General features: G+C 39.3%; 1 protein-coding gene across 15 annotated transcripts in view; it reads right to left on the bottom strand.

Annotated features, from left to right (window-relative positions):
- Positions 1-26,271, bottom strand: part of ANKS1B (ankyrin repeat and sterile alpha motif domain containing 1B) — a gene marked incomplete at its 5' end in the record, with an annotated part of 1,156,737 nt that overhangs the window by 334,112 nt on the left and 796,354 nt on the right. For all 15 annotated transcript variants that reach the window (XR_013830584.1, XM_079937794.1, XM_079937795.1 and 12 more), the window contains one exon: positions 8,404-8,502. Coding sequence is in view for 14 of the 15 variants with exons in the window: in XM_079937794.1 (XP_079793920.1) it covers positions 8,404-8,502 (99 nt within the window). The remainder of the gene's footprint in view (positions 1-8,403; positions 8,503-26,271) is intronic.

The raw sequence follows: 26,271 nt of genomic DNA, 5'->3' as shown, positions 1-26,271 counted from the left end.
TCAACGGGCCCAGTTGCTCCGCGGCATGTGGGATCTTCCCAGACCAGGGCTTGAACCCGTGTCCCCTGCATTGGCAGGCAGACTCTCAACCACTGCGCCACCAGGGAAGCCCAGGACTGATTTCTAATCTGCATTCTTGTTTGGCTCAGTCCAGTCTAATAAATATTAACTGAGCATTACTACATCCAGGTGCTCCATGCTTAGGAAATGAAGATGAATATGAAAACGATCCTAATCTTGAGTGAGAGACACAAACTAGTCAATAGGTAGTTTTATCGGGTGTAATGGGAGCACAGAAGGTTAAATTAGCACTCTAGCCCAGATAGAGGATGTCTCAAAAGGCTTCTCCAAGGAATAAATCTTAAGGAATGAATACTAGTGTGAAGAAAGGCAGCAGCTGAGGTGCAGAAAGAAAAAAAGGAGTTTCTGACACAGAATGGCTAGATTCTCAGGAATTCCATTTAGCTGTTCCTGTGAAGGAAGACTGTATTTCTCGGCTTACCTGGCAGTTTAGCAAGGGTCATGAAACTGAGTTCTGGTGAGTCAAATGTGGTCTAAAGTAAATGATGCACTTCCAAGCCTGGCGACAGAATATCCTGTGTGATCGTCTATGTTCCTCTCTCCCCTACCCTTAGGGCAGCTCTCAAAGAACTCCAAGATGGGAGAACCACATGACGGAAGAAGCCTGGATCCCTGAGTTTCTGCTTGGAGGAGAGCTGCCTAAACCACCATGGACTTAGCATGAGTGAGAAATAAATTTAATAATGTTAAGCCACTGAGATTTTGGAGTTGTTTGTTACAGTGGCTAGAGTTCATTACCTGATTATATAGACTAAGGAATAATAAGAAAGATCTGAATGACTTGCTGTCACTTCAAAGTTTATTTATTCCAAATGACCTTAAGGTCAACTACTCTTTCTTCCTTCCTCGTTCTCCAATGGCACCAACATTTATCCTGAAAACGAAATAATCTTTTACACTGATCTAAGTGAGCATGTCTGTTTGTCCCAGAATGAAAAGACATTTACAGAACTGAATAGATCTTGAAAAGACTCTAGAAACACCACAGCTTCTCCCACCAAGGACCATACCTACAGGAGGTGGAATACCCCATGCCCTCAGTTAGACCGTGGGTCCAGTCGTGTATTAACTTTAGGTTAGGGCCGCCATACTAACTGTGCACATATGTGTGTGGGATTGTGTTTGAGAGTATATCTTTTACTGGATGTCCACAGGGTGGTAGGTCAAACATCGAATGGCATGAAATTTAAGATGCCTGCCAGTGAAAAGAAAGAAATGCAAGAAAAAAGAATGAGGATAGATGGAGAGTGAGTGTGGCACAGGGGAATGAAAAGTTACCCTGTGAAAAGGTACAACAAGAGAATCTGTGCCTATAGCCTATGTTTTGTCGTTGCCCTTCTGAAAAATAGCAGAAGAAGCAGGAATGGTTTGCTATCATTTTTCTAAGTGACAGGGAAATAAGACTGAACCTTCCTTTCTAGAGTTTTAAAAAAGTTACATTGGTTGTACAATTTCCCCCTAAATCTTGCACACATCTTCATCAACCATCAAGACTAGAATCAACAAACATCTGAATTTCAAGCACCTTGAAAGAACTAGGGTCTTTAAGAGCAGAATCCTGGGCAGGAAGCCAAACTGAGATAATGTCACATTCATAATACTCCTTTGAACTCTGAAATAATTAGGGATTCTATTGTATTAAGACTTTAATTTTGGAGGTAGCAAAGTCACAGCTATAACCAAATCTGGTCCCTAATGCTTTGTTTAATTGATAAAGTGGAAACAAGACCAATTTTGTTTTGGGGGGGCAGCGTTTATGCTCTCCAGTTTGCCACAATTTCCACTACTCCATATTGTCTTGCCTTTAAAAGTGTTTGAGTTTTCAGTCCTTGCCAGTATATCTCTGTATCCCAAGCTTTTTTTGGTCAACTGTTGCCTTTATCTATTTGTTCTGATCAGGTCTAAAGTTAAATGGTCCCTTTTACTGTCTAGCTGTGTTAGTTTTTTAAAAATGTGTTTAATTTGCTAACATCCTTAAAGTATTTTCCGAGAGAGTTTGACCAATTCACTTCCCTAATATAGATGAAAATATGCTCCTTTCAATAATGAGGCACCAATGAAGAATGAACATGTTTTTAAAATTTGTAATGTTTTATAGGATTCCTGATTTGTATGCATCACTTAGATCAGTGGCATTCAAATCATGAAGTCTTTATGTGCAATTGGCAAATCTTCAAGGTCTCTAATTTCTGTATGATTGTGTCATGTCATGCTACATTATACCTAATTTTACAGATTAGAGACATGTGCCTCTTTTTTGAATGGTGATTACTAATGTGTTACTAAATCATCTAATTGTGAATATCATAGTACCATGAAGATGGCCCATGGAAATAAAAGATGCCTTTATTGTTGTAACCATGTAATGGTTATTCCATTTTGACCACAAATGTAGACATGGAAACTAGACTGTAAAGTGGATCATTATAAAGTGTATCTGTAGCAGGAAGACTTCTGAGATGGCCCCAATGATCCCACCTCTTGGTATTCACACACTGTGTAAATACCTCTTCCTATGTTTGGGCTGGATTAGTGGCTTGATTGTAATGAATAGAATAGGCAAAAGGATGGGATGTTACGAAAGACTGAGATTTTCATCTTGCTAGCGTGTTCTTGTCCTCTCGCTTATGCTGTTCAAACTAGCTTCATGTTTCTTTATGGAGGGGCCCATGTGACAAGGAAACGAGGAAGGCCTTCAGCCAATAAATAGCTTGCGAGGCACTGAGGCCTCAGACTGAAATCTCCCAAAGATAAGAATCCTGCCTACAACCACATGTGTGAGCTAGGAAGTGGATCTTCCCCAGCTGAGTCTCAAGATGACTGTAGTCCTGTGAGAGACCCCAGAGCCAGAAGACCCAGCTAAGCTGCTCCTAGATTCCTTCCCCACAGAAACAGAGATAATAAATGTTGTTATATCCCAATAAGATTTGAGGTAACTTGTTATACAGCAATAGATACCTAACAGAGAATCTTGTTTTTCTATTGGAATAAGAGACAACTCTGTTTTTGTTCTGTTTTGTTTTCTTAAACCAAAATCTCAAACTGAGGATGGGGAAGGGGATAATTTATCTGGACAGAGGTGTTCAGTGCCATTCTGTGAAAAAAACAATTGAAACCATGTAGACCAACACATACTGGTAAAATTGAACTGAACTTAAAAATGTAGGTGTTTATTATGCAGTAAAATAAAGTAGGGTTTCAATGAACAAAACAATGAATACCAGAAACTGTGCTATGATCAAGAGTCCTGTGATAACTACACTTACTAGTCATCAAATATTTTGAGTGTTGAGAAACTCCAACATGTAACTGAGAGAATGAGCAGGCAAGGAGAGGGAATGGCAGAGAGGCAAGAAGATAACTGGGTATTGTGGAGGCCGAAAGAGGACGAGGTTGACAGCTGACAAGAGTATCAGAACCTACTGAAGCCAAGGTGAGGTGAAAGCAGCTTATGGAATTTCTGCTCTGCTGGTCACTGGTGACCTTAGCACTGTCATGTGGGGTGGCAGCAGACGAACTAGTTAGACCCAAGTAGGTTGAAGGATGAGTGGGAGCAAATAGCGAGTGTAGACAGTTACCAAGTAATTCCAAAAGATATTATGAAACAGGAAAGTATAAGAAAAAACATTAAAAAGTGAAGTGAGCATGTGATATAAAAGTTGCTAGCGTGCTGAAATGCATTTTCAATTCAGGATGAGAGATTAAGAGAGCAGATACACTGTGGGCCTTGACACGAAATCCTGCAAACCTTTAAAATGATAATCCTTTGAATTCCTGACCTCCAGGTGCTATACTGTCAAAGGACAAAAGAGATTATGCCCTTATAAAAAGATTTTAAAGGATTATCCAAAGACTTGGCAACACAGAATTCTTACCTGGAGAAAGGTAAATTACACGTTGCAGATAAGTAATCAGATAATTTCCCTGTGTCTAGGGGACAGAAAAAGCCCAATATGCTTAAAGTTTCTAGGAAACTACAAAATAAGCCATCTTCTCATAGAACTTTTGGTATGTGTCCCTTCTTAAAAAGAGAAAAGGTAGTGTATATAGGTCCATGCCACTCTCTCACTTCCAAATGTAAAATAGCTAGTGGGAAGCAGCCACATAGCACAGGGAGATCAGCTTGGTGCTCTGTGACCACCTAGAGGGGTGGGATAGGGAGGGTGGGAGGGAGATGCAAGAGGGAGGGGGTATGGGGATATATCTATACATATAGCTGATACACTTTGTTAGACAGCAGAAACTAACACACCATTGTAAAGCAATTATACTCCAGTAAAGATGTTAAAAAAAAAAATGTAAACCGCTATGGGGATGTACTAGGGTTCCCATTGAACCTCAACCACCCTCATACTTGAAATGATGAGGTGCCTTAATTTTGCCAGTCTTGTGGGTATTAACTGGTATCTTATTGTCATCTTAATTAGCATTGCACCAATTACTAAGGAGGCCAAGCATTTTTTCATGCTTATTTTCCATTAGTGTATCCCCTGAAATGTTATGCCTTGTAACTTATTCTGGCAATTATTTTGTTAATTTGCCTATGGTTCACTTATAAATTTGTAATATTTCTTTATGTAAAATAGATCCTTACCCTTTGATAGAAAAAAAAAAAGAGAGAAGGGTAAAAGTCATGGGAAACTTTCGGACCTAAGGAAAGACTGAGTTGGGGTTGGTGAGGGAAGTGGATGCTGGATGAAGATGGATAATTAAGCTTTGCTACTAAAGGTCAGGCACTGTAAAACGCAGGAAAGAATGGATGGAGAAGAGGAATTAATGTGATTACTGTTCTAAAGATGTCTACGTGGAACACATTCTTTGTGTTCAGGGCATCAAATGAACTGGAGACCATTCAGATCTTTGCACTGGTAAATACTTCAATATTAAAAAGGGAATATTATAGAAAAAACATTGTTACCAAAAGAATAAACTTCTGTATTTGAAACTTGAAACAACAAATACAAATAAAGCATAAAAAACATGCATGGAACTGTGCTAACACATTGAGATTGCACTTAGCAAACCACCTTTTCTCTGTTTAGGAACAATCTCACCAATTCCAAAACACAGTATGTTAATTAAAGGATCTCAGGTAGCAATCATGGAGTATTTCTCATGACAGATGATGACACAAATATTCTGAGGACCAAAACTGCACAAGCAAGATGAAGAGACATTTTGTCCATTTTTTGGCAGTGCAAAGTTAGAGTGAATGCAAATGAACGTGCTGGCAGCAGAATTACACTGTCGACCACCTAAAGGTTGGGCTCATGACCTAAGAAGGCAAAGCATCCATCTGTAGCATTGTAACATTCTGTTTGTACTGCTGAACACGGGTTTGGATGTTTTTATATCTTCTCTACTCATCCGGGTGCATAGTAAGCACTTCAGCATCAGCCTCTTGATAGAAGCTTAATTTTGTGTTATTTCTATTGTATTGTTTTCTCTAATGGGAATGATATTCTCTCTTAAAAATAAATACGTCATTTATTCTTCAAATAATTCTGGGTTCAGGTTCTTTTGTTTCTCAAAATGGCCTGTACAGGATTATAGACACAGCTTAAAAATTGAGGTATTCTTTGATTAAAATATTTATATTTGAATAACATGTGAAAAAATATTCATTCGTTTAGTCACTCATTCTTTCATTCTTTTAATGTGCATGTATTGAGCTAAGCACAGTGGGAAGGTCAAGGATGGATGTGACATTGTCTCTGCCCTCAGGATGCTTATAACATAAAAGTAGTAAAATATTATTAGTACCTTCAGACAGAACAAGCATAGGGCCATCAAATCTCAGAGGAAAGAAAGAGCAGGGTATTCTTTCATTCCACAAATTATTTTTTGATGTGGTAGGCACTATTCCGGGGACTGGATATATAAAAGGGAAAAAGATAGCCAAGGTCCCTTATTTCATTGACCTTGCATCCTGGGGGTGAGATGAAAAATAAGGAAGAAAACAAACAAATAAATAATATAACTTCAGGCAGCCACAAGTGCTATGAAGAAAACTGAAGCAGGACAATATGAAGGACAGTGACAGTAGGTGAGGGGTGTGACTTTGAGGGCACAAAACCCTCTGTGAGGAGGTGACAGCTGAGTAGAGATTTGATGGTGCAAGGAGCGAGCACTTGAAGATATGAAGAAAAGGCTTTCCAGGCAGACAGACCAATACAAAAAGGCTTTGAGACAAAAATGAGTTTGGCATGTTCTGGAACAAAGCCACATGACTAGAGTGTGGGAGAAAGGGAGAGTGACAGATGAGGTCATATTGGTGGGAAGGGGTCAGATCCTACTGACTTTCGTAGGTCATGATAAAGATTCTGTTCTAAGTGAGAAAGGGAATCCACTGGAGATTTTAATCAGGATGTGGCATGATCTGATTTACATTTCTTTCTGGGCGCCGTGTGGAAATTCAACCGTAAAGTGGTAAGAACGGTAACCAGGACAGAGATTAGGCATCTATGCATTGTCCAGGTGAGAGGACCAATGAGAAACTGACTCAAGTAGTCTAACCTAGAGATGACAGGTTAGAATCTATTGTGGTAGCCTGATTAGAGGTGGTTGGTGTGGACTAGGGTAATAATTACTAAGGTGGTGAGAAGTGGTTTCACTTTAGGAGAAGTTTCACAAAAAAAGTGATGTAGAACCGTTTGAGTTGAACTTTAAATGGCAGGCAGATTTGTGACAAGTGGGGAGTCATTCACTGATTTATTGAGTGCCTCCTAGGGGGCAGGCACTGTGGCAGGTTCTGGCGTTACAGCAGTGCAGGAGTCCTTGCTGAGAGTGAGGAGAAAACTTGCTGAGGAACTAATATTCTAAGTAAAGATACAAAAGTAGCGAGGTGAACAGTATGTTAATAAGAATTACCTCCAGATACAGTTTTAAGGATGCTTTATTCTTTTTCTTTTAGTTTAGAAAATTGTATGACTAAAACTCCTTTGTATGCTTGACTTTCCTTGAATTTGCAAAAGTGGTAAGTTTCTATCAGTAGAAACTCAGTTCATTGTCAGCAAATTTCATCATGTCACTTCCTTAGAAACAGTGGTTAGTATTTATCTTTCCCATTCTGAGAAGGAGAAATTATAGCCTCCTTAGAAAGGAAAAGCACAGAGGAGAATACAAAATATATAATAAATTCATATATTTAGGTGCATCTATTGCCGTCCATCTGCTACCCTGCCTCCACTCTTGCCCCCTGAATCTTTTTCCAAGTGTATGACCCAACTTCAACATTCCCTCCTTCTAATTCCTCTTGTATACAGTCTTCAGAATTAACTGGCCTAAAGCAGTCTAGTCATGTCCATTCCCCTGTGCTTACAGAATAAATTTCAAATTCCTTAGCCTGATACCAACCTGACCCAACTTACTTTTTCTGTTTTAACTCTGACTCCAAATTGTTTTAATCACATTGGATTTTTTCTTCTTTTTCTAAAAATTATTTTTTAAACCATGGTGAAATAACAAAATGTAAAATTTGCCACCTTAAACCATCCTGAAGTATACACTTCAGCGGCATTAAGTACATTCACAGTGTTGTGCAAATCCCACTGGATTTTAAACCACACGAGTATCGCTCTTCCCCTAATGCTTCTGGCAGTTTGTTGCCTGGACTGTACCTCTATCTATGTGATTCCTGCTGGCCCCTGAAATGCCTTTCCCTTTCCTTACCAATTAAAATCCTACATATCCTGAAGACCAGTTGTTTTAGGCTCTTATGAAACCTCATCTGGAAACAGAAGGTTAACTCTGTTGCTAGGTAACATACTACTTAAAGTTAAAATGATGCCTGGTTGGTAAATTGCATCTGGACTGGGAAGATTTATACATGAACTACAAATACCTGATGGGGATGCGATATTTTGGACTTCCCTGAGTGATGACTTGTGATTAGGCAGGTTCCTTGTCCCTGGAGGCTAGGGCTATGGAGTTATTACAAGAGATGAGCCTTTAAGGGCATGAGGCTTCTGATCCAGGAACGTTCTTGTACCCACCCTATATTGATCTTGTCTTCTTGCACCTGATCTGTCACCTGGGGGGCATGGACTGATGTTTGTACTGACATAAAGAATCCCACTGAAGAAAAACTCTCAAGCTGCCCTGCTAGCCAGTGGCATTTCCTGTATTATATCTTTCTTGATAGCTCTACTGTGGCTCATAGTAGTCTTATGAGTCTGAATGTTTAGCTGGACTAAGAAGACCTGCTTTGAGGAGTTGCATCAATATGCAGACATATTGTCCTAAATCCTAATACCCCTTGCACACCTGGACTTAAAACCACTGGGACTATATTCAGGGCTAAGGTAATAAAGCATGGCTTACCTTTGGAAGGAGCTGGATTGCCTGTAGAATTCTTTGTCTGTGCCCAGAATTAAGGATTCCAATTTCCAACAGATCTTGATCTTCCATAACATTGCTTCCCTGAAACAAAACCAGAAATGTTATAAATTAAATCAGGCATTTTTACTGTGGGTAAACAATGATTTTCTTAATACAGAGAAAAATAACCAACAAGTGATCTGATTTTTATAGACAAAAACATAGAGTCATTCTTCTGTGAGGGTGAGGTGAGAGTAGATCACCTATATGACTGTGTTGAAGGTTCTGGGAAAGTTTTCTTTCCATCACAAATACTCTCATGGCTTACTATTTATGGTTGGATTATCTGCATTGGGAATTCATTCCTGTGACTCAAAACCTTGTTCCCCTAAAAATGTATATGCTTCTAGGAAGAGTTGTCATTTAAAACTATCAGTGACCTATGCATTGAGGTGAATGAACAAGTTTTTTTTCCCTCTGAAAATAGATTTTGTAAGAAGAGCTGATGGAATAATTGAAGTATACTAGGCAAGTTAAAAGAGAATTAATAATTAATCTTAAATATTGGATGTCAGATACCTGATCAAGATGTGAGGACAGAACAATGAGTAAGATGCAGGTCCCTGCCCTCAACTCTCTATTCCTTCCAGTCCAGTGATGGAAACAGATTGTTCAAAGGCAGTTAGGATGCTGTGAATATGCTATGATGGTGACACATGCTTGGTAGTGTAGAGGGGATCTGGGATATGTTTGCAGGGGAGATGATGTCTAATCAGATGTCTGAAGGATGGTTTGGATTTAGCATTCAAAATGGGAAGGACTAGGAGAAATTATGTGCAATGTCGTGTGGGTAAGAAAGAACACAGTTTACTTGGAAACATCAAGTTCTAGGATAAGTTGGAGAGAGGAGCAAAAGGTAAGTCTGGAAAGATAAGGAAAGGCCAGACTATACAGACGTTGTATGCCTCGCTGAGGAATTTAGACTTCATCTTGACCATAATGGGAAGCCTGGACGGATTTTAAGAAAAGGAGTTACATGATGAGATTCCATATTTAGAAGGATCAATTTGTTTTCTGTGGCTGGGCCACAGTTTCCTTACCTATAAAATGATGAGGTTGAGCCACATAATCTCCAAGGATCAGTCTAGTCCTGATACTCTCTGATTTCAATGATTTCTTGACCTCTGATTAATATTCCAACACAGAAATTTATTTATTTTGGCTGTGCCATGAGGCTTGTGGGATTTTAGTGCCCTGACGAGGGATCAAACCTGGGCCCTCAGCAATAAGAGGGTGGAGTCCTAACCACTGAACTGCCAGGGAACTCCCTGTAACACAGAAATCTATAAATGGCTTATTTTGTCCCTAAATTTTAGTCTTTTGGAGCTTGCAAGCTAGAGTTTCCCTTTAAATAAATCTATAGAGAAGTTCAAGAATTCAGATCACTGCTTTCTATGGACAAGTCAAAGTCTGTCCTACTAATGTGTGAAATAAAAACACTTATGAATAGAAATTACAGAATACCTATTTATGGAGAGCAGTGGGTACTGATGAATATTTAAAGCAAAAGAGAATGAACTGGAAAGGGCAATCATGGGAGCATGGAGACCATTAGAAGACCACAGTAGTTGTTCTATAGATGATGTGGGCTTAGACTAAGGTAGTGGTCACAGGAGACTGAAAGAAGTGAGTGGATCTGAAAACTATCAAGAAGTTTGACTTGGTGATTGAATGCACAGAATGATGGAGAAACTCAGAATACACATCAGTTCCAGGCTTCAGCAGTAGGGGTGGACCGTGATGCCTTTTCCTGAGAAAGTAAAGGAGGAGGGGCCAGTTTACTATGGTGCAAAGACTAATGTCTTTCCCTGGACTGGCACAGAACAGATGAATGTAAACAATTTAATATCGGACTATGTTATAAATGGATGAATTGGCTGTTCTTAGAAAGATTAAAGTCATTAGAATGGCATCATAGCTAGGGATTTACAATGGGCGCTCACCAGACAAAAACATTCCACCTACGCATAGTAACATTCCTGTGCTTAAGCTACTCTGGCCACCTTGGAGAAGGCAGAACTACGCAGGTAGAGCAGCATGATAATAAAAGCCTAATGCTAACAAATAAGCCAGTCTTGGGAGTATGCCACAGGAAACACTGCTCTCAGAAAGTACTCAGTGCACACAATAGGGCATGGCTAAGGATATAAATGACTTCATTTTGAGAAAGCGTTATTATTTTCAGAAATGGACTAGTGTGTCATGAGTGGGATATATGATGCCGTTCTGTATTTGACTTTCACTCTTTAAGGGGTTTTCCAAAGGAGTTAAAAGGCCCTTAAAAAACAAAAACAAAAAACTTTGGCCACCTATGTATTAGATCATTATCTGGTTTTCCACTGGCTAAATTACCAGTCCACAACTTAAGCGTATACAAAATATAGAACCTGGGTTCTTTACACAAACACAAAACACACCAGGATGCTATAGTCTGATTTAGCTACTATCTATAGGTAATACTGAAAACTTGATTTCAGTGTTTGAATACTAAAATGATTTAAAAAAATTAATCCTTAAATCATAAACAATACGAAAAGACAACCCTCAGAATGGGAGAGAATATTTGCAAATGAAGCAACTGACAAAGGATTAATCTCCAAAATTTACGAGCAGCTCAAAATCAAAAAACAAACAACCCAATCCAAAAATCGGCAGAAGACCTAAACAGACATTTCTCCAAAGAAGATATACAGATTGCCAACAAACACACGAAAGGATGCTCAACATCACTAATCATTAGAGAAATGCAAATCAAAACTACCATTAGGTATCACGTCACACTGGTCAGAATGGCTGTCATCAAAAAATCTATAAACAAAAATGCTGGAGAGGGTGTGGAGAAAAGGGAACCCTCTTGCACTATTGGTGGGAATATAAACTGATACAGCCACTATGGAGAACAGTATGGAGGTTCCCTAAGAAACTAAAAATAGAACTACCATACAACCCAGCAATCCCACTGGGCATATACCCTGCAAAAACCATAATTCAAAAAGAGTCATGTACTAAAACGTTCATTGCAGCTCTATTTACAATAACCAGGACATGGAAGCAACCTAAGTGTCCATCAACAGATGAATGGATAAAGAAGATGTGGCACATATATACAATGGAATATTACTCAGTCATAAAAGGAAATGAAATTGAGTTATTTGTAGTGAGGTGGATGGACCTAGAGTCTGTCATACAGAGTGAAGTAAGGCACAAAGAGAAAAACAAACACAGTATGCTAACACATATATATGGAATCTAAAAAAAAAAAAGGTCATGAAGAACCTAGGGGCAGAGGAGCTTCAAGATGGCGGAATAGTAAGTCGTGGAGATCACCTTCCTCTCCACAGATACATCAGAAATACATATACATGTGGAACAACTACTACAGAACACCTACTGAATGCTGGTAGAAGACATCAGACCTCCCCAAAGGCAAGAAACTCCCCACGTACCTGGGTAAGGCAAAAGAAAAAAAAGAGACAAAAGAATAGGGTCGGGACCTGCACCAGTGGGAGGGAGCTGTGAAGGAGGAAAGGTTTCCACACACTAGGAAGCCCCTTTGCGGGCGGATACTGCGGGTGGTGGAGGTGGGTGGGGAGCTTCGGGGCCATACTGCGGGTGGCGGAGGTGGGAGGGAAGCTTCAGGGCCGCGGAGGAGACTGCAGCAACAGGGGTGTGGAGGACAAAGAGGAGAGATTCCCGCACAGAGGATCGGTGCCGACCAGCACTCACCAGGCCGAGAGGCTTGTCTGATCACCCGCTGGGATGGGCGGGGGCTGGGAGCTGACGCTCGGGCTTCAGAGGTCAGACGCCGGGGAGAGGACTGGGGTTGGCGGCGTGAACACAGCCTGAAGGGGCTAGTGCACCATGGCTAGCCGGGAGGGAGTCCGGGAAAAAGTCTGGAGCTGCCAAAGAGGCAAGAGACTTTTTCTTCCCTCTGTTTCCTGGTGATCGATGAGAGGGGATTAAGAGCACTGCTTAAATGAGCTCCAGAGACAGGCGAGAGCCGCAGCTATCAGCGCGAACCCCAGAGACGGGTATGAGATGCTAAGGCTGCTGCTGCAGCCACCAAGAATCCTGTGTGCAAGCACAGGTCACTGTCCACACCCCCCTTGCGGGGAGCCTGTGCAGCCCGCCACTGCCAGGGTCCCGGGATCCAGGGACAACTTCCCCGGGAGAACGCACGGCGCGCCTCAGGCAGGTGCAACGTCACGCCGGCCTCTGCTGCCGCAGGGTCGCCCCGCATCCGTTCCCCTCCCTCCCCCCAGCCTGAGTGAGCCGGAACCCCGAATAAGCTGCTCCTTTAACCCCGTCCTGGCTGAGCGAAGAACAGACGGCCTCAGGCGACCTACACGCAAAGACGGGTCCAAATCCAAAGCTGAAACCCCGGAGCTGTGCGAACAAAGAAGAGAAAGGGAAATTTCTCCCAGCAGCCTCAGAAGCAGCGGATTAAAGCTCCACAATCAACTTGATGTACCCTGCATCTGTGGAATACCTGAATAGACAACGAATCATCCCAAATGGAGGAGGTGGACTTTGGGAGCAACGATATATATATATATTTTTTCCCTTTTTCTCTTTTTGTGGGTGTGTATGTGTATGCTTCTGTGTGTGATTTTGTATGTATAGCTTTGCTTTTACCATTTGTCCTAGGGTTCTGCCTGTCTGTTTTATTATTTTTCACATAAAAATACTTTTTTCTTAATAATTATTTTTTATTTTAATAACGTTATTTTATTTTATTTTAATTTATTTTATTTTATCTTCTTCTTTCTTTCTTTCTTTCTTTTTTTCCTCCCTTGTATTCTGAGCCGTGTGGAGGACAGGCTCCTGGTGCTCCAGCCAGGCATCAGGGCTGTGCCACTGAGGTGGGAGACCAAGTTCAGGACACTGGTCCACCAGAGACCTCCCAGCTCCACATAATATCAAATGGCAAAAATCTCCCAGAGATCTCCATCTCAACGCCAAGACCCAGCTCCACTCAACGACCAGCAAGCTACAGTGATGGACACCCTATGCCAAACAACTAGCAAGACAGGAACAGAACCCCATCCATTAGCACAGAGGCTGCCTAAAATCATAAAAAGGCCACAGACATGCTCAAACACATCTCCAGACATGGACTGGCCCACCAGAAAGACAAGATCCAGCCTCATCCACCAGAACACAGGCACTAGTCCTCTCCACCAGGAAGCCTACACAACCCACTGAACCAATCTTAGCCACTGGAGACAGACACCAAAAACAATGGGAACTAAGAACCTGCAGCCGGCGAAAAGGAGACCCCCAAACACAGTAAGTTAAGCAAAATGAGAAGACAGAGAAACACACAGTAGGTGAAGGAGCAAGGCAAAAACCCACCAGACCTAACAAATGAAGAGGAAATAGGCAGTCTACCTGAAAAAGAATTCAGAATAATGACAGTAAATATGATCCAAAATCTTGGAAATAGAATGGAGAATACACAAGAAATGTTTAACAAGGACCTAGAAGAACTAAAGAGCAAACAAACAGTGATTAACAACACAATGAATGAAATTAAAAATTCTCTAGAAGGGATCAATAGCAGAATAACGGAGGCAGAAGAACGGATAAGTGACCTGGAAGATAAAATAGTGGCAATAACTACTGCAGAGCAGAATAAAGAAAAAAGAATGAAAAGAATTGAGGACAGTCTCAGAGACCTCTGGGACAACATTAAACACACCAACATTTGAATTATAGGGGTCCCAGAAGAAGAAGAGAAAAAGAAAGGGATTGAGAAAATATTTGAAGAGATTAAAGTTGAAAACTTCCCTAATATGGGAAAGGAAATAGTTAATGAAGTCCAGGAAGCACAGAGAATCCCAAACAGGATAAATCCAAGGAGAAACACGCCAAGACACATATTAATCAAACTATCAAAAATTAAATACACAGAAAAATATTAAAAGCAGCAAGGGCAAAACAACAAATAACATACAAGGGAATTCCCGTAAGGTTAACAGCTGATCTTTCAGCAGAAACTCTGCAAGCCAGAAGGGAGTGGCAGGACATATTTAAAGTGATGAAAGGGAAAAACCTACAACCAAGATTACTCTACCCAGCAAGGATCTCATACAGGTTTCATGGAGAAATTAAGACCTTTACAGACAAGCAAAAGCTAAGAGAATTCAGCACCGTGAAACTGGCTTTACAACAAATGCTAAAGGAACTTCTCTATGCAGGAAACACAAGGGAAGGAAAAGACCTACAATAACAAACCCAAAACAATTAAGAAAATGGTAAGAGGAACATACATATCGATAATTACCTTAAATGTAAATGGATTAAATGCTCCAACCAAAAGACATAGATTGGCTGCATGGATACAAAAACAAGACCCATATATATGCTGTCTACAAGAGACCCACTTCAGGCCTAGGGACACATACAGACTGAAAGTGAGGGGATGGGAAAAGAAATTCCATGCAAATGGAAATCAAAAGAAAGCTGGAGTAGCAATTCTCATATCAGACAAAATTGACTTTAAAACAAAGACTATTACAATAGAAAAAGAGGGACACTACATAATGATCAAGGGACCAATCCAGGAAGAAGTTATAACAATTGTAGATATTTATGCACCCAACATAGGAGCACCTCAATACATAAGGCAAATGCTAACAGCCATAAAAGGGAAAATCGGTAGTAACACAATCATAGTAGGGGACTTTAACACCACACTTTCACCAATGGACAGATCATCCAAAATGAAAATAAATAAGGAAACACAAGCTTTAAATGATACATTAAACAAGATCGACTCAATTGACATTTATAGGACATTCCATCCAAAAACAATAGAATACACATTCTTCTCAAGTGCTCATGGAACATTCTCCAGGATAGATCATATTTTGGGTCACAAATCAAGCCTTGGTGAATTTAAGAAACTTGAAATCATATCAGATATCTTTTCTGACCACAACGCTATGAGCCTTGATATCAATTACAGGAAAAAATCTGTAAGAAATATAAACACATGGAGGCTAAACAACACACTACTTAATAACCAAGAGATCACTGAAAAAATCAGAGAGGAAATCAAAAAATACCTAGAAACAAATGAGAATGAAATCACTATGACCCAAAACCTATGGGATGCAGCAAAAGCAGTTCAAAGAGGGAAGTTTATAGCAATACAATCCTACCTTAAGAGACAAGAAACATCTAAAATAAACAACCTAACCTTACACCAAAAGCAATTAAGAGAGAGAAAACAAAAACCCCCCACAGATCACGAAGGAAAGAAATCATAAAGATCAGATAAGAAATAAAGGAACAAGAAATGAAGGAAACGATAGCAAAGATCAATAAAACTAAATGCTGGTTCTTTGAGAAGATAAACAAAATTGATAAACCATTAGCCAGACTCATCAAGAAAAAAAGGGAGAAGAATCAGATCAATAGAATTAGAAATGAAAAAGGAGAAGTAACAACTGACACTGGAGAAATACAAAGGATCATGAGAGATTACTACAAGCAACTATATGCCAATAAAATGGACAACCTAGAAGAAATGGACAAATTCTTAGAAATGCAGAACCTTCCGAGACTGAACCAGGAAGAAATAGAAAATATGAACAGACCAATCACAAGCACTGAAATTGAAACTGTGATTAAATATCTTCTAACAAACAAAAGCCCAAGACCAGATGGCTTCACAGGCAAATTCTATCAAACATTTAGAGAAGAGCTAACACCTATGCTTCTCAAACTCTTCCAAAATATAGCAGAGGGAGGAAGACTCCCAAACTCATTCTACGAGGCTACCATCACTCTGATATCAAAACCAGACAAAGCTGTCCAAAACTACAGGCCAATATCAGTGATAACATAGATGCAAAAATCCTCAACAAAATACTAGCAAACAGAATCCAACAGCACATTAAAAGGATCATACACTATGATCAAGTGGGGTTTATCCCAGGAATGCAAGGCTTCTTCATATATGCAAATCAATCAACATGATACACCATGTTAACAAATTGAAGGAGAAAAACCATATGATCATCTCAATAGATGCAGAAAAAGCTTTCGACAAAATTCAACACCCATTTATGATAAAAACCCTCCAGAAAGTAGGCATAGAGGGAACTATCCTCAACATAATAAAGGCCATATATGACAAACCCACAGCCAACATCATACTCAATGGTGAAAAACTGAAACCATTTCCACTAAGATCAGGAACAAGAGAAGGTTGCCCACTCTTACCACTATTATTCAACATAATTTTGGAAGTTTTAGCCACAGCAGTCAGAGAAGAAAAAGAAATAAAAGGAATCCAAATTGGAAAAGAAGAAGTAAAGCTGTCACTGTTTGCAGATGACATGATACTATACATAGAGAATCCTAAAGATGCTACCAGAAAACTACTAGAGCTAATCAATGAATTTGGTAAAGTAGCAGGATACAACATTAATGCACAGAAATCTCTTGCATTCCTATACACTAATGATGAAAAATCTGAAAGTGAAATCAAGAAAACACTCTCATTTACCATTGCAACAAAAAGAATAAAATATCTAGGAATAAACCTACCGAGGAAGACAAAGACCTGTATGCAAAAATTATAAGACACTGATGAAAGAAATTAAAGATGATACAAATAGATGGAGAGATATACCATGTTCTTGGATGGGAAGAATCAACATTGTGAAAATGACTCTACTACTCAAAGGAATCTACAGATTCAATGCAATCCCTATGAAACTACCACTGGCATTTTTCACAGAAATAGAACAAAAAATTTCACAATTTGTAAGGAAACACAAGAGACCCCGAATAGCCAAAGCAATCTTGGGAAAGAAAAACGGAGCTGGAGGAATCAGACTTCCTGACTTCAGACTTACTACAAAGCTACAGTAATCATGACAGTATGGTACTGGCAGAGAAACAGAAATATAGATCCACGGAACAGGAGAGAAAGCCCAGAGATAAACCCACACACATACGGTCACCTTATCTTTGATAAAGGAGGCAAAAGTATACAGTGGAGAAAAGACAGCCTCTTCAATAAGTGGTGCTGGGAAAACTGGACAGCTACATATAAAAGAATGAAATTACAACACTCCCTAACACCATACACAAAAATAAACTCAAAATGGATTAAAGACCTAAATGTAAGGCCAGACACTATCAAACTCTTAGAGGAAAACATAGGCAGAACACTCTATGACATAAATCACAGCAAGATCCTTTTTGACCCACCTCCTAGAGCAATGGAAATGAAAACAAAAATAAACAAATGGGACCTAATGAAACTTAAGAACTGTTGCACAGCATAGGAAACCATAAACAAGACAAAAAGACAACCCTCAGAATAGGAGAAAATATTTGCAAACAAAGCAATGGACAAAGGATTAATCTCCAAAATTTACAAGAAGCTCATGCAGCTCAATATTAAAAGAACAAACAACCCAATCTAAAAATGGGCAGAAGACCTAAATAGACATTTCTGCGAAGAAGATATACAGATTGCAACAGACACATGAAAGAATGCTCAACATCATTAATCATTAGAGAAATTCAAATCAAAACTACCATGAGATATCATCTCACACTGGTCAGAATGGCCATCATCAAAAAATCTACAAACACTAAATGCTGGAGAGGGTGTAGAGAAAAGGGAACCCTCTTGCAGTGTTGGTGGGAATGGAAATTGATACAGCCATTATGGAGAAAAGTATGGAGGTTCCTTAAAAAACTAAAAATAGAACTACCATACAACCAAGCAATCCCCCTACTGGGCATATACCCTGAAAAAACCATAATTCAAAAAAAGTCATGTACCACAATGTTCATTGCAGCTCTATTTACAATAGCCAGGACGTGGAATCAACCGAAGTGTTCATCAATAGATGAATGAATGAAGAAGATGTGGCACATATATACAAGGGAATATTACTCAGCCATAAGAAGGAACGAAACTGAGTTATTTGTAGTGAGGTGGATGGACCTAGAGACTGTTACAGAGTGAAGTAAGTCAGAAAGAGAAAAAGAAATAGCACATATATATGGCATCTAAAAAAAGAAAAAAAAAGGTCATGAAGAATCTAGGTGCAAGACAGGAATAAAGAGGCAGACCTACTAGAGAATGGACTTGAGGACACAGCGAGGGGGAAGGGTAAGCTCCGACAAAGTGAGAGAGTTGAATGAACATACATACACTACCAAACGTAAAACAGAATGCTAGTGTGAAGCAGCCACATAGCACAGGGAGATCAGCTCGGTGCTTTTTGACCACCTAGAGGGGTGGGATAGGGAGGGTGGGAGGGAGGGAGATGCAAGAGGGAAGAGGTATGGGGACATATGTTTATGTATAACTGATTCACTTTGTTATAAAGCAGAAACTAACACACCATTGTAAAGCGATTATACTACAATAAAGATGTTAAAAAATGTTAAAAAGTAAATAAATAAAATGGTCAATTTTAATTTGAAAAAAGAAAAAAAGAACCTGGGGCAAGAGGGGAATAAAGATATAAAGATGCAGACATATTAGAGAATGGTCTTGAGGATATGGGGAGGGGGAGGTGTAAGCTGGGAGAAAGTGAGAAAGTGGCATGGACATATATACACTACCAAATGTAAAATAGATAGCTAGTGGGAAGCAGCCGCATAGCACAGGGAAATCAGCTCGGAGCTTTGTGACCACCTACAGGGGTGGGATAAGGAGGGTGGGAGGGAGGGATACGCAAGACAGAGGGGATATGGGGAGGTATGTATATGTATAACTGATTCACTTTGTTATAAAGCAGAAACTAACACACTATTGTAAAGCAATTATACTCCAATAATGATGTTTTAAAAAAAATGAACAACAAAAAATACACATTAAAAAATATTTAAACTTTAGAGACCACTGTTCTTCCTCTAAACCACCACCTTATCTATCTTCAGTAAGTGAGGAAACATTTTGAAGAACTGTAGGGAAGTTAGACAACTTCTCTTTGGGTCAAATATCCTAGCATACAGGACAATTACCAAACACTTTTGAAAAATGAGCGAAAACTGTGAAACGCACAATGCAAATGGTGAGAACGTGCCCAAGAGGAAATGGTCATAGTTGTGGAAATGTAAAGAAAAGGATTCACTGGCCCCAGTGAGGTATTCCATTGGAAATTTTCTATTTTCTTTCTTATTGTAATATATAGGGATAGCAAAAATGTCCTGGTGCATCATCTAGCCAGTCTGTTTTCAAAATAGCACCAGGCGTGGAGTCTAAAGACCTGGGTCCAGGTCTTATCTGGGTAAACATGGCTAAGTCATATATTGTTTCTGAGCCTTGTGGTCCTCACCCATAAAATGAAGCCGTTTAACAAACACCCATTCAGTTCTAAAATGCTATGATTTCAGTCATGCCCAATTTTTGATTAGTATCGTTCGATGTAAATAGAGATTGTATAATTTGAAACTACATTTTAGTGTTTCAGAACTTGTAACTTAAATTGTTTTAAGGAGTAATTATAGAGAAGTGCAAGAATGCATTTTTTTTTGACAAATCAATCTCAGTACTAGGAACTTACAAAATTTCTTATAAGGAGAAATCAGAGAATACCTTGTTTTTGTAGTATCATGGATTCTCACAGATTTTCAGAGAAAAATCACATGTTTCAAATCTTGCAACTAACCATTTTGCTTGTACTTGGGTAACAGCTGTGCTATCGAGGACAATAAAAATTTCCATTCTTTCTAGGGAGCTACAGTTTACTCTCTTATTATCATTTGCCTTCACTGAATGTTAGAAAATCTCAGCTTAATTCCTTTTTTTCTCAATAAAAGCTGAACATACAGTCTAGCTTTCTCTTTCTTCCATCCATTTTTCACGCGACTGTCAGATCAGTGGTGTCTGGAGTAGAGTTCTATCAGGTCTGTCCTAACCACCTATCACACTGCACTCTCTACCCCCTTATCTCCTTGTACACATGATGTCTCTATTTGTTCATCTCCCATTTACTCCTCAACCCACCCCAATAGGCTTTTACTCCCATTAACTCCATAGAACTTCTCCATGAAATGTTAAGAATGACCTCTCAATTGCCGTATCTAGTTGATTCTTTTCAATCCTGACTTCAAGGATTCATTGGCCACATGTGGCTGGTGGCTACATATTGGATAATGCAAATATAGAACATTTCTGTCATCATAGAATGTTCTATTAGACAGCGCCTCTCTACAGTCAAAGACATGAAAACTGTAGTTGAATCACATAAATGGGGCAATAACGAGGATGTGACAGGGAATCAAAACAGGCAGGCAAACAAACTCATGAATCATTCTCAGGACATAACTGATGTTCCTGTTAGTCAAAGTTCATGAACATTAAATTTAGAATCTTTAGCAAATTCTCTTCTAATTTTTCAGTCATTAAAACAAATTAGTAGCTGGTTCTGCTTTCATTAGTGTTTCTTCATTATGGGGCTAGAAATCTATGCTACCAAAATGACAAGTCCAATTGAGAAATTATTCACTATATTCTTAGCATGCTACCAGGCACATGGCACAGACATTTAAGGAATAATAATCAGGAGGTAAAGTTGTTTAGTTAATGACTTTCTAAAAGGATCGAAGTTCCAAGGCAGTGTTCTTAGAACAGCTGTTTTTTCACTGACAGGAAATGTCTAATCCAGGGCGTCTTTGTTGCTTTCTTAAGTCATGGAATGAAGAAAAGTAATGTAATATTTTATGCACTAAGAGTTGAAAGCTGAAGTTTCTATGACCATGGGGAGAATATCTTATGTATTGGATTTTTTCAACTGTGATAAACTAATAAGATGACCAAGTAGAATAAAAAGCAGTGCTTCGTACTTAATGATCCATTTGAAGTAGAATAGCTATTTATTGAAATCATTTCTCAGAAGTATCTCTGCTGATCTTTTCTGTCCCTGAGAATTTCAGCTTGCAAAGTTCTCGTTTTCATAACCTTAATGTCATATCACATTCATTTAGAAGCCTTTCCTTCACATTGCATATTATATAAAATGCTAAGGAAACATATTTAAGGACCAGAGAGAACTGGTTTCTTCTTATTATAAGCTTGAGTTGGATGTTATTTATTCTCTTCAGTTCAAGACTGAAAAAAATCAGTAAGATACTATTGATTGGAGGAGATTTCTTTTGCTCTATAATTAACTAAATTAGATTCTTCTTTACAGTTTGTGTGGCCTTAGATATTTAAAATAGAATATTTCGGTAGTAGAATGAATGATACCACGATCTTGCAAATTCACACATGGAAAAACATATTTTAGTTTATTTTTAATATAGCTTTTTTACAGCATAAATGGTGGTATAAAACATAGTGGTATAAAACTATATATGATTTTCTTGGAATAACATGCTACCTTAAGCTTCTATAAAGATTTTGAGTCAATTTGATATCAGTTTACAGGTAAATGCAATGTATGTCTTTGCTGCATGATAACGATAATAACTACTGTGATAAATACCAGATTTATAATCCCTTATCAGTGTTGGAACAAAGCTTTATTTAGTTTATCAGACAGAAACATGAGTTACCATAAGTGATCAGATAATGAATGATGTGCTTCTTCCAATTTTAATTCCCTCTCTCACATTAATGAAACGGCAGTAGAAGAAAATATTGTAGTATATATTTATTTATTTATTTATTTATTTATTTATTTATTTATTTATTTATTTATTTATTTTGCGGTACATGGGCCTCTCACTGTTGTGGCCTCTCCTGTTGCAGAGCACAGGCTCCGGACGCGCAGGCTCAGCGGCCATGGCTCACGGGCCCAGCCGCTCCGTGGCATGTGGGATCCTCCCGGACCGGGGCACGAACCCATGTCCTCTGCATCGGCAGGTGGACTCTCAACCACTGCGCCACCAGGGAAGCCCTGTAGTATATTTTTTACATCTCTATCTTAGCCTTCCATTTTAACATATCCTGTCTACTGCAGTGGAATTTCTTGTTCACAACTTAACTAAATTTCCATGTTTTTAGCTTATGAAGAAAGTTTCCTAGATTTTTTAGACCACATGAATTACTGATTCAAATAAATGTCACATCGCTGAGCAATAAGTTAGAAATCATCTATATATATATGCAAGTTCTATATTTGAATAAATAAACTATATCTTAGACTTGTTTCTTACGGTTAGCATTTAACAGTTCACATGATTATCATGAGTTTTATACAACCAATTTTTTCCTTTTTATTTTTCAAGCCTTTTTCCCCTTTGAAACATCTATTCTGAAGCTACAGAGAGAGAGAGGGAAAGGGAATTTAAGTAATCAGTTATGCATTTCTTAAAGCATTGAGCAAGGTTTGGTGATATCATAAATTAAAATTATGATTCATTTGCAACATGTGTTAGAATTATGTATATTTATTAAAGACTGTCTGGTCAAAAATTTCATAGTGGCAAAAGAGGAAGACTATTCATTTTTCAGGATGTTAATCCACAATTCACACAAGAAAGAAGAAAAGCTGATGTGAAAAAAACTTATTTGTATGTTCTTACTTTTTTCCTGATACATACACACGAAAATATAAAGCATATGAACACCTATTGTCTTCTTTCTATTTTCCCATTAATGGCAGTTGGTGTAAGTTAGCATAAAGTAAATTGCATACGTATTGAGTTCTTGTGCCAGGCTCTGTTCTAAATGCCTTAGATATATTACCTTATTTAATTCTCACAACAACTCTCTGAGGTAGGTACTTAAATAACTTGCTCCCAATAGCTGACAGGAGTCTTTCTCATAACTATCATCTGACACCGCCTCCAGTGGGGTTAGTGCAGGAGAGAAAAGGTTCAGTAAAAAAAACGTGGTTAGACCTAAACCGTTTGTATTTTACTTTGAACCATATGAAATTCACATTTGAAAGCAAATGTTCTAAAGTATTTTTTATGTTTGGTTTTACAGAGTTTAAGCAATGATGAATCCCTCTTTATAGAAGAGCATTTGGAAAGCCATCTGACCTATTCCTCCCTCCTCTGCTCCAGTTCTTTCTGTTCACTGAATCATGGAATCAGGGTTGGCAGGGACCTGGGTTTTTTCTAGTCTAAATGTTCCCTAACTAACTGCAAAGCTTCAACTTGCCTCTCTCTTTTGAAGCGTGGTGTCTAGCTGGGTTACGCCATTCCCAAAGGGGTAGGGCGGACATTAAATGCTTAAAATGGTCTTTTCCAGCAGCTGAGTCTGAGCAGGGGGTGGGAATAGGATTGGGGGGACTCCTCGGTCCTACTCGTTTAGCTCCCACTGTACTGCGGACTGAGTGTGACAGGAGAGCTATTAGAAGAACATGCCAAAAGTGGAGATGAAAGGAAAACAGTTAGCAGCTGTCCTGTGTCCTTTTCCAATCACAAGCTGTAAAGTTAAAAAAAAATTTTTTTTCCTTGGGTAGGCTGTACATAATCTTGGCAGGTATCTAAGTTTTGTTCTTCTATCTAACATGCTGAACATTTCCCAGTGCCTCACAAGAGCAAAGTGAGCAGCGATTAGGTTAGGTTGGACCCCCTGCTCTTAACAGAAGAGGAACATAGAACCTTTGTATTTACAGCAGACTCCTCTTGCAGATGACCTCTCGCTGGTGATGCAGAGCTCCAGAAGGAAAGGCTCCTCCTGGAGAAGCAAAATTTGCTCCTGGGTATGACCAGCACAGCCACACACAGGAAAAAGTGCCAAAAATGATTCATAGTTAACTACTGGCCATCAACCAGTCACTAAGTACTAGATACTCTGCCCTTCTATTTATAAACCTTCCAACGATCTTCTACTATAAGTGGTAGTATCTTCATTTCATAGACAAGGAAACTGAGTCTCAGAGCTATGAAGCAACGTAGCCAGGTTTACATGGTTAGTATGTGGTAGATTTGGGATCAGTGTTTTATTCAGTCAGACTCTGATGCTCATGCTTCTTCCACTACAGAAAGAGAGCCAAGTGTTTAGTAGGGTACCTTTTCTGGATGCAGATTCCAGTCAAACAGGTGTGTTACACTGCCAAGAAGTAACTCCCATGACCCTATTTTCACACACAGCCTTACGTGTATATTGACACACCATTAAGAGTGACTGCCATGGTTTCTCCAACACATTTTATTGCAAATATATTATTTACCTCCTGAAAGGTCAAGTGGTTAGTTCTCCTTCCAACTACCTTAGTGTAAGCTAGAACCAAGCATGTTAATATAAGTGATCCAGGGTGTTCCTGGCTAAAGCACCAAGTAACTTGCCATGTTCTGAACCGGGATGATGCTGGGAGGTGGGGAATGACAACATGGCATTGAGTTGGTACTTGTCAGCTCTTCTGCAGAGCCTTGTCAAACTCTCTGCCTGGTCAACTGGGAAAGTAAAGTTCTCAGGGTCAGAGCTATGTTTGGGTAATTTTCCTGTAGGTCTCTTTCAAAGCCAGGATTTAGGAGGGAAGATGTCTAAAAAGGAAATAATAAAGTAGAGGATTTCCAAGAATGAATTAAGGACATTTATGTTCCTAACTTAACATGTTCTGAATCCAGAGAGAAGAGGGTGAGTTGCAGTCCCTTGAGAAGGAGCCTGTGATGGTGAAGGTGGATAATTTAGCCCTCTGGGAACTGGTAGGCCAGTAATAAAGGCGACTCATTAGTCCTTCAAACAGATGGCGCTCTCAAGGACCAGACATTTCCAGATTTAAGGATGATAAGGTCTTCTGACACTGAGAGCTATATACGGAAATAGCCAAATAAACATAAAAGGAGAGGAGGAAAGAGGAAGAGAAAGGCAGGGAGAGAGGGAAGGAGAGAGAGAAAGCGTTGCTTATTAAGGGTGAAGGTGGTAGTGAGGGAAGTAGGGTTGCCAGATAAAAGACAGAAATTCCAATTTAACTGGGATCGTGTATTTTTCTTTGCTGAATCTGGCAGCCTTAGAAAGGAGGCCACTGAATTCTGGAAACAAACTGGCAGAGTCTAGTCCAGAGTCAAAGCTACCACGGAGGTAGGACCTGCCACTCATTTATCTATTCAACATATATTTGTTCAATTAATATTTTGTGAGCACTTACTATGTGCCAGGCACTGGGCCAGGTCCTGGGATACACTGAGAATAGGACAGCAAGATCCCTCTACTTTTGGAGTTTACTGTCTAGTGGTGAAAACAGAAAAATAACCTAATAAAAATAATACAAGTAATTATCAGTTAGCAAAGTTTTTATATATGCCAAGCACTATAAGTGCTCTGCCTTGTTGATTGCTCACAACAACCCATGAGGTTGGTACAATTATTACCCTGATTTGCAGATGAAGCATTGAGACAGGGAGAACCTAATAATCTGTCCAAGGTCACACAGTAGTAAAAACTGCTATAAAGAACATCAATACAGTGCTGTGATTAAAAAGAAAAAATTACAAGGGAGACTTATGTTAAGTGGCAATGTAAACTAAGACATGAAGGATTAGAAGGAGCAACCCAACCCTGACAGGAGCCATTAGAAGGGAATTCCAGGCAAAAGGACAGAAGCGGCAAAAGCACTGAGGTGAGAAGAGAGCCAGGCATATTCTAGGAACAGACAGATGGCTAGTAAGATTGGAATTTAGTGGTTAAAGGCTAGTAAGATGACTTTGAGGGGGAAACAGGGCATAGATAATGCAGGGCCTTACAGATCCTGATAAGGACCCTGGTTTTATTCTAAACGCAATGGAAAACATTGAAGGACATAAACTGTCTTGCATTTTTTAATGTGCTTTGGCTATGGTGTGAAGTATGGATGGAGGAATTGGGTGATATGGAAGTTGAGCTCCACAACCAAAATTGAAACAACAGCCCCAAAATCTGAGGAAAAGGTG

This window comes from Stenella coeruleoalba, assembly GCF_951394435.1.
Source record: "Stenella coeruleoalba genome assembly, chromosome: 11".
Classification (NCBI taxonomy): Eukaryota; Metazoa; Chordata; class Mammalia; order Artiodactyla; family Delphinidae; genus Stenella; species Stenella coeruleoalba.
Note: the sequence above shows the minus strand (reverse complement) of the source record. Positions and strands in the feature narration are given on the sequence as shown.